General features: G+C 45.4%; 1 protein-coding gene across 1 annotated transcript in view; it reads right to left on the bottom strand.

The window, feature by feature from the left end:
• Window positions 1-9,997, bottom strand: part of LOC106804963 (sushi, nidogen and EGF-like domain-containing protein 1) — a 35,280-nt gene that overhangs the window by 4,556 nt on the left and 20,727 nt on the right. Inside the window, exons 2-3 of the mRNA XM_014806381.1 lie at window positions 8,024-8,109; window positions 4,079-4,265 (exon numbers count right to left, since the gene is read on the bottom strand). Coding sequence (XP_014661867.1) covers window positions 4,079-4,265; window positions 8,024-8,109 — 273 coding nt within the window. The remainder of the gene's footprint in view (window positions 1-4,078; window positions 4,266-8,023; window positions 8,110-9,997) is intronic.

Below are 9,997 nucleotides of genomic sequence, written 5' to 3'. Positions count from 1 at the left end.
CGGGGAGAATTCACAGAGATAGCAGCAACAACGCAGTACAACAGCAGCAAGCAGCACAGCAACAGCTCAGTAGCACCAGCAAGCAGAGCAGCAGCAACAGCAAGCAGCAGGGCAGTGAAAAGGCAGTCAGCAGCAGTAGAGGCGAGTAAAAGGGCAGCAGCGACTGCGTCAGGTGTTGCACGGGTTGTCGCGGATCTCGCCCGGTCTCTTCCCGTGAAGCCGTGCATGCACGTGCACATGTACGTGCGTGTGATTGTGTGTATGCGTACGTGCGTGCGTGCGTGCATGCGTGTGTATGTATAGGCGTTATTCGAGTCTCTGCATGTGTAGGAAGGAGTACATGACATGCAAATACTCTCCTTTCCCTTTCCCTTTGACATCTTTTTCGCCTTTGATACATGCACTACTAATTTGATACGATAGTGAGACACGATTGTGGTTGGTGCTCGGAGACACTAGTAAGTAGGGGGACAAGTGTGGGAACGTGGGCAGGAATTCGAGGTTCACGGCTGTCGTCTGCCATAAACTCTTCTCTCCCCTATAATCATGCAAATTTTTTTCTGGCAACCTCCCGCACTCATTGTCTCGATCCCCCCTGATAAACTGGTTTGCAAGAGCGAACCAGTTGTGTTTTGATCTTTGCAAACGTCAAGACAACCCTCACATCGTCCCTACAATTTTGCCTTCTTGTCATTGCGTTCGTTTGTCCGCTGGGAGGCGGGGAAGAGGAGAAGGTCGGGTAGGGGAGGGGAGGTGCAGCGTGCGTCCGTGCTCATTGACAGCAGGGGTAAATTAGGTATTGTAGTTCTTGTTCTCCCCACGGCAGGGTCCGTGTAGTGCGCACGGAATTATTCATTGAAGTTATGTTATTAGCATCTCATTAAGAGCGCATGAGCTATTTAAAAATACACTGGAGATATACACTCGACGACACACATATAATACACACATACATACTTATAATACACACATAATAAATAATACATAATACACATACACATACACAAATACACGCATATTTAAATAATACACAATACACACATACACAAATACACGCATATTAAATAATACACAATACACACATACACAAATACACGCACATTAAATAATAAACAACACACACATACACAAATACACGCATATTAAATAATACACAATACACACATACACAAATACACACATATACCCAAATACACACATAATAAATAATACACACATACGCAAATACATGCATAATAAATAATAAATAATACACACATACGCAAATACATGCATAATAACAAGGTGTTTATTAGCTCTTGATAATAAATAATACACACATACGCACGCACTAAAGCGCGCGCACACACATCGTATACAGATAAATAATTTATGCGATTTTTATCGGACACGCTCCCCTACCACACTTGCCCTAATTCTAACTGTTATTCAATGTTGTTCAAGCAAAAAATCGCTTTTCCCGTAAAATTTCCCTGTCTTGTTTCCAAAGTGTTGAGATTGGTAAAGTAAAGTTATTTGTATCTTTAAAAACTTCTTAGTTGATATTTGTTGAAATCGAATTTTCCACCCCTTTCAATAACGTGACGGTCCCTCAAGTTGCGCCGCATCTATTGTTTCGTGCATAGCGTAATTTGCGCTGATAGGGTCTATGTCCCCCAGGGTAGGCTGCCAGAACGTACCCTGGTACTAAATACTACTATCTAATATGTCGGACCGTAACTCACCTACTCCACTAACGAGTCTAGGGAGTCGCCTACGCCTACTGCCTAATCCTAACCTTAACTCTAACCCTAACCCTAATAAGCCTAACCCTAACCCTAACCCTAACCCTAATCAGCTAGATAGTTACCAGGGTACGTTCCGGTATACCGGACCGTACCCAGGGTACGTTCCGGCAGTACACTGGGGGACATAGACCCTATAATCGTAACTTGCATGTATGGTGGTAAACCAGGGGGGTCCGAGTCACCATGGCAATGAAGCCAGGTTTCCGGTCAGGCGACGAACAGGTGGCCCATGTGTAGTTGTGTAGTCGTGCCAGTGGAGACGATTTATAATATATTGCGTGTCCTACAAGCTGTCATTGTGTCATATCATGTTATATTGTGTTATATTACTTATATATTATGTGGTGTGACTGCGAGCGTCCAGGAACGCAATAATTTAGCTTGACAAAATTGTGATTGTAATACGCGAGTTTTGAAGTTACTATACAGTATACTGTGCAGTGATTACTTCATCTCAAAACACAAGAAGTTGACATAACAAGCTTGATTATAATGCGTGAGTTTTATGCAGTTCAAAGACATATGACTTATCTATGCTGAAAGCCAGCTCAGCATCAATCTTCAACCAAAACCAAAAGCAGCATCAGTCCAGCTCATCATTACTCGCACAATCAGCAATACGTTACGCAGAGACTGTGTGAACTATTGCTGCTTATTTTACTTCTACCACAGGCATGCAGAAGCAGTGCAGGTTACTGAAATGTGGACTACAAACTGTGATCGATAAACTACGAACTGTGAACTACAATATGTGAACTGTGAACTACGATCTGTGAACTACGAACTACGAACTGTGAACTACAATATGTGAACTGTGAACTAAAATGTTGAAATATGAAATACGAACTGTGAACTACAATTGGTGGCAGTAGAAACCTTCGTGAAAGCGGCGGCACGTGATGGAATGCGCACATTTCAAGGTAGGGCAGATATTTTATCGTTTTATTTCATGTCAATGTCCTTTATATCAGGACTACAATCGCAATGCTACTGTTTAAGTTGTTAGATGGTGTGTTGATGAAGCAGCTTTGAACTATGATTGGCATTTGATACATTGATGTGTGATGTTTCGTTTCGCAAACAGTCATCAGCGTTTTGCGAATCCGCGGTGAAATTCGCTCCCATGTAATAATATGTGTATTGATGGTTAGAATTACTGGGTTCAGTGATCTTTGGTGTGGCAAGAGGTTAGGATTCTGCCATACCAGAGTGTAATTCCATGCTAGGTTTACGAACAACTAACAGCACTATGTATAGCTGTCAGTATACACTGTGTGTATACACTGTATAGCTGTGAGTGATATCTTCCAAGAAACTCTATGGAATGTCGTTTAGTTCAAATGTACAGACAATAACAACTTTCCCCTGAGGTAGAGGTGAAGTTGGCACAAGAGAGCATATCCAGTAATAAACATCATCCTATCCAATCACCGTCATGGACATCATCTCTATCCTTGAACCGTTCGGGGTCTGATTAGCTAGTTCTTCTCCTGAAGCGATTTACTGCAGGGTTGTTTGTCTCTTCGTCGGGCTTGTATGATATGTTGTTGGTGTGATTACGTGGGTTTATTTGTTGTCTATTCTCTAATAGCATTCCAGTGACGTACTCACCTTGTGTATACTTTCTTGTTGTATTTAGAGCGGGAATACAGGGAATATCAATGCCGTGTTACTGCATGTGCAATGCGCGAGAGGTAGACGTGAATAAGTGACATTTGAAAAGAGAGATGTCACATAATCATATACAAATTGCATAAGAAAAGACACAAGTGTCATATCAAGAGACAGACGTGACGTATGAAATAACAGAAATGAAACGTTGAAGGAAAAAGTAACAAATGAAAAAAAAGAAACGAGTGACACATATAGGACACGTCAGCGGCAAGGGCTACTGATGGAGACGAACATGAGGCATGACATTGGTCTTCACTTGGTTGACATATCTATTGTATGCGCCGCGGTTGTAGCACGGATTAGGGTGACATGGTTTCATGGAGGGCCAATGCGCGAGCGATAGAAAGAAGTGACAAGTGTAAATGCCTAAAAGGCAAACGGCTATTAAAATTCAACAGGTATGGCATGACGTAGCATCACAAGGTAAGGCTCTTTATCTGTTTACATACCTGTTACATATATGCATACTGTGCATGTTTCGGCACGGGTTAGGGTGACATGGTTCAGATAGAATGTTCGTTCGTAAAAGATACAAAGATAGTAGGGCTTATTAAAACTTGTAGACTTGACGCAGTATGTATGGTATACTAGTATACTTGCTACCTGTCGCGGCGTACCTGTTGCATGCGCCGCGGTTGCGGCACGGGTTAGGGTGACAGGGCTGGTACAGAGTTTCGCAGTGATCTCCCACGAACTTCCACGGACACGTGCACGTGTACAGGCCCACGCCTGCAGCCTGACAGCGCCCTCCGTGCCTGCAGGGGAACTTGGCGCACGCGTTCTCCGAGGATCCGCGTAGCACACCTGCGAATGTCACACACGAATGTTGTTTTAATAAATGCGAACGTATATAATTATATGACACGCGTGAGCGTTGGCTGCCCTGCGGTGTAGTTGATTCTCGGACCCATTCCTCTCACTCATAATTTAATGTGGCTCTCTGTAGCTCTCAGCCCCTCTCCTCGTGTATGTCGCCTTTCCGTTCCCCTCACCTTCCTCCTTCCCTCTCTTCCTTCCTCCTACCACCTCTAGCTTCCTTCCCTCCCTCTCCGCTGCCCTCCCTCCCTCCCTCCTTCCCTTCCCGTTTTAAACTTTAGAGCTATGTAGTACCGCGTGATGCACCAAAACTATGCAACGGCTGTAATAATTCACAAACCTCCCACTCTTTATTACACGCGAGAAACTCTAAAATCTTCCCATTGTGTTTCGTTAAAACACCTACGGGTATTAGCAGTGATCTTTTGGTTCCGGGTTATACATTGTGTACAGTCATGTTGCGGAGAATGCACATTGTAAGCATGTAAATATGGCTAATGCGATGCGTAATGTATATATATATCAAGAATAGATAATAACACATTGTGTTATTATCTACTCTTGATATATATATATATATATATATATGTGTGTGTGTGTGTGTGTGTGTGTGTGTGTGTGTGTGTGTGTGTGTGGTGATGTGTGTGTGTGGGTGTGTGTGTGTGTGGTGTGTGTGTGTGTGTGTGTGTGTGTGTGTGTGTGTGTGTGTGTGTGTGTTGTGTTGATGTTGTGTGTGTGTGTGTGTGTGTGTGTGTGTGTGTGTGTGTGTGTGTGTGTGTGTGTGTGTGTGTGTTGTGTGTGTGTGGTCGTGTGTGTGTGTTGCGTAGAGGTTACGATGCAGTGGCGTAGCTAGGATTTTTTTTCAGCGGGGGGGGGGGGGCACTGGGGGGGGCCTTACATTTTCGTGGGGGGGGGCACAATACTATAATTTTACTGAGCTTGTAGTCGAACCCCTCTTTCTTTGTATTATACTGTCTGACACGGCATTGTTTTAATTCAATTTTTTTTTTATCAAGCATGAAATTTTTAGTGAGGGCACCTGGGGGGCACAAAAAATTTGTGGGGGCCCTCGTAGCTACGCCGCCTGTACGTATGTGGCGTGCTGCATAGTCAAGTGGGATCGAAAACTATTTATGGCACTGTGGTCATGAATTTGCTATTAAACCATCCGGACCGAAGGTTATAAACTTGTAAAACGTATAAGATATATTTTACCGAAGCGGGGGTGGCCCCATCTGATCGGCAGCGAAGAGTGAGGTGCCCATGCACTAACCACTAACTGTAGTACAGCACATAACCACATATATATATATATATATATATATATATATATATATATATATGCTATGTAGAGCGGTGCATAGTGTCATTACAACGGTTTATTCCCATTTCGCCATTTGCCATTTCGCCATTTGCCATTTCGCCATTTCCTGTTTCGCCATTTTCCCATTTCGCCATTTTCCCACTTCGCCAGTATCCCACTTCGCCAGTTTCCCATTTCGCCAGTTTCTCATTCCGCCATTTCGTCCTATCTCCCCGACCACCCCCTTGTTCGAGGTGGGTTAAAAGTAGGCCTCTGTAATGAATAAATTATAACGAATCTTTAGATATGGAGTCAACTATTTATTTGAAGAACAAGAGGGCGAAATCGTACATATCAAAACATATGGATCATGTACGGGCACCCTAACCCTAAATTACCCTAACCCTAACCCTAACCCTACCGACCTAGAAATTACTCTTTTTTAATAATGGAAGGATCAATTTCGTGCAGGGGGTGGAAGCAACATAAAATATTGGCGAAATGGGAAACTGGCGAAATGGGAAAATGGCGAAATGGGAAAATGGCGAAATGGGAAACTGGCGAAATGGAAAAATGGCGAAGTGGGAAAATGCCGAAATGCGAAACTGGCGAAATGGCAAATGGCGAAGTGGGGTTATGGCGAAATGGGGTGACACCATTACAACAGGAGTGAAAGAAAACAACTTTATTTTTTATTCACTCCCGATTATATTGTTACACTGTCACGCGTGTTAGATTGTCACGCATATGTAATACATTGTTACACCACGCGTATTACGTTGTTATAGCTTGGTTTTACTGTACCTTCAATAGTATTAACGAAACTTCAATGCTATCAAATTATAAAATCAGGATGGCGATATAGGTGCCAGCACAAACAGGCTAGAGAGCTAATCTAGCAAACAAGCAAGTAAACAAGCAGATGAGCTCTGTTTTTAAGATGCGGACGCTAGAGTCGGCATATACCTTGATTTGTAGCTTTTCTTGATTACTTTACTAGCGCTCCCGACGTGCTCGTATTCACAGCACAATGGTTTATATACGTTCATAGTGGGGGGCATGATGGCAGATGTTTAACCACAATCCTTGTGGATGTTCGCGTGCTCGGAAATCCGACTGGATAGTATTTATAAAGGCCTTACGGGCCGGACACACTAGGCGACTTTATCGCCCGATTCTATCGCGCGAATCGAGTGGACACATCACGCGATTTTTGACGGCGAGTTCCAACTTCCTTATGTACGCTCTTGATATTATGATCCCTAATAGCAAGACTAATGTTCACAAGTCTATGTACCACGAAGTGGTATGTGTATAGGTATGTACTTACAAACTGTTTATGTAACATTCTAAAAAAAAAGTTAAAAAAAAAAATTTAATCGGGCGACTAAATCGGGCGACTAAATCGGCGGCGACTGACTGGACACACCAGTTAGGCGATTTTCACCGGCGATTGAGTTGCCCGACTGAGTCGCCCGATTAAATCGCCTAGTGTGTCCGGCCCTTTAGGGGGTGGCATAAAACATCATATCCTTGATATATCGAGCTCATGCCGTCCCCCCCCCTCCGGTCACGCCCAGATATATTATAATATTGATTTATCATAGCCACTATATAACTAGCACTTAAGGTTGTCTGCTGCGGTTAAATAACCCAAAGAAACCTAATGGTATTTATATTTTTCGGATGGGTTATTTTTCGTTATTATCATTCAATCGAGTTACGTAGCATGAAGATGATTGCTGTTTCAAGCCTATTCTTCTTTACCTTCCAGTTCTACAGCAGATCGTATTTTATACGCGAATATGACCAAATTAGTTCCAGCAAAAATAGATTACGACGATTTTTCTAATATTGGTTTCAGCTATTGGCAACGCTTGAATGCATGTTTGGCTCGCTCGCACAATAAATATAGCCTACCTATCACAACCTCCCTACCGTGCCTTACCAACTCCTTATCCTCTCTAACTCATAACCACCCTTACTTTAGATTCCTACCCTGCCTTACTCTTAATCTTCCCTAACTTCTAACCACCCTAACATTAGATGCCTACCCTGCCCTACTCCTTATTCTTTTTTACCCCTAACCACTCCAACGTAACCTCTCCTCATTTCCTAACACCCTATCCTCACTAGCCTAACCTTTCTAACATGATGCGCGCAGTGTTTAATGTGGAACTACGTAGCTGTGGGGCACAGTATCATGCTGACTGCGTGACGGGTTTGAGCTGGGTGGAAATCCCTGTGAATGTTTGAGTGATGTTGACGGAAGTTCAGAACGGTAGTTAGCAGTTGACAGAAATTGAAAGAAAACTTTTTTTCGAGAAAACGCTTGCACTTTAAATGTTTACTCTTCCCCTTGCTCCCCATGTTCATACATCGTAGTGCTTGATATGACGACTAGTAATATAGAATGTAAAATATAGTGATAGTGGTTACTCACCCCGAGGTAGACCAGCTGACTTGCTGACATCACTAGGAGCAGCAGAGATGCATATAAACAGCGATGCCAAAATCCAGCTCCATATCCTGTCGACAAAGATAAGTATGTGCTATTTCATACACACGAGCGAGACTGCAGTTCGAGATTCGAATAGAATGAATTAATTAATACACGAACAAACGAACGAACGGACGGACGGACGGACGGACGGACGAACGAACGGACGGACGAACGGACGCACGAACGAACGAACGGACGAACGGACGGACGAACGAACGGACGAACGAACGAACGAACGAACGAACGGACGGACAGACGGTCGCACGGACGGACGGACGGATGGACAGACGGACGGACGGACGAACGAATGGACGGACGGATGGACGGACGGACGGACGGACGGACGGTCGCACGGACGGACGGACGGACGGACGGACGAACGAACGAACAGACGGACGGACGAACGAACGGATGGACGGACGAACGAACGAACGGACGGACGAACAGACGGATGGACGGACGAACGAACGAACGGATGGACGGGCGGACGGACGGACGGACAGACGAACGGACGGACGGACGGATGAACGAGCGAACGAATTGACGGACGGACGGACGGACGACGAACGAACGGACGGACGGACGGACGAATGGACGGACGGACGGACGGACGACGAACGAACGAACGGACGGACGGACGACGACTCGACACGGACGGACGGACGGACGAATGGACGGACGGACGAATGGACGGACGAACGAACGAATGGACGGACGGACGGACGGACGAATGGACGGACGGACGAATGGACGGACGAACGAACGAATGGACGGACGGACGGACGGACGAATGGACGGACGGACGAATGGACGGACGGACGAACGAACGAATGGACGGACGGACGGACGGACGAACGGATGGACGAACGGACGGACGAACAGACGGATGAACGGACGAACGAACGGACGTACGGACGGACGGACGGACGAACGAACGAATGGACGGACGGACGGACGGACGACGAACGAACGAATGGACGGACGGACGGACGGACGGACGACGAACGAACGAACGGTCGTACGGGCGGACGAACGGACGGACGAGCGGACGGACGAACGGACGGACGGACGGACGGACGGATGAACGAGCGAGCGAATAAATGAATAGACGAATGACACTCCTATTCGTCCACGTAACTTTTGCTGCGGTAAATGGTTCATATGTGTGTCTGTAAGCGAATATGATGTGTAGTGATCATTCACCCACCTAAAAACACGACAGAAACGATGCTTGCGAGCGCACGCACCAAAAAAAAATAGTGGCCGTCGATACAAACAAAATCACAAAGTGAAACAATCTCGTTCACGGCTATCCACCGATGATTCATCTCCCCTCTCTATCGCGTTCGGCCATCTCTCCTCGGCACGCTATTCACACCGTGTCGTACACAACGTTGTCGTGTCATCTCGACCTCGCGCCGATTGTATCTAGCATTCATTCACACGCGCCGCAGCGATGATGCGAGTGGCTACGACAGCGAGTTTTGATGCGAGTAATCACGGAAGTTGTTGTATATGCAGTGTGAGGTCAGCGATGTTATAAATGTAGGGTGCTTACAGTGAGCTCTAGCCAACGAGCGTGTGCATCGATGTCCTCTATACATCTATCCACGTGTAGGTCTATAAATCTATGCATCCATCCATCTATCTATACAGCTACATGTCTATTATGTGTATATTGAGTCGCCGGGGTGGTACGGGTACCGCTGGTCTGCAGTACTCACCCGAACAAACGAAATTAATTAAGGGAATTTAAATTTAAATACATGTAATCATTGCGGCTCGCACTAGTTGCGCTGTAAATTGATGTTGCTGCTCCCCCTGCGCGCGCTCTCGCTCTCTCTCTCTCTCTCTCTTTCTCTCTCTTTCTCTCTCTCGCGCGCTCTCTCTCTCTCTCTCGCGCGCTCTCTCTCT

Source organism: Priapulus caudatus, unplaced genomic scaffold, assembly GCF_000485595.1.
Source record: "Priapulus caudatus unplaced genomic scaffold, Priapulus_caudatus-5.0.1 Scaffold94, whole genome shotgun sequence".
Taxonomy (NCBI): domain Eukaryota; kingdom Metazoa; phylum Priapulida; class Priapulimorpha; order Priapulimorphida; family Priapulidae; genus Priapulus; species Priapulus caudatus.
Note: the sequence above shows the minus strand (reverse complement) of the source record. Positions and strands in the feature narration are given on the sequence as shown.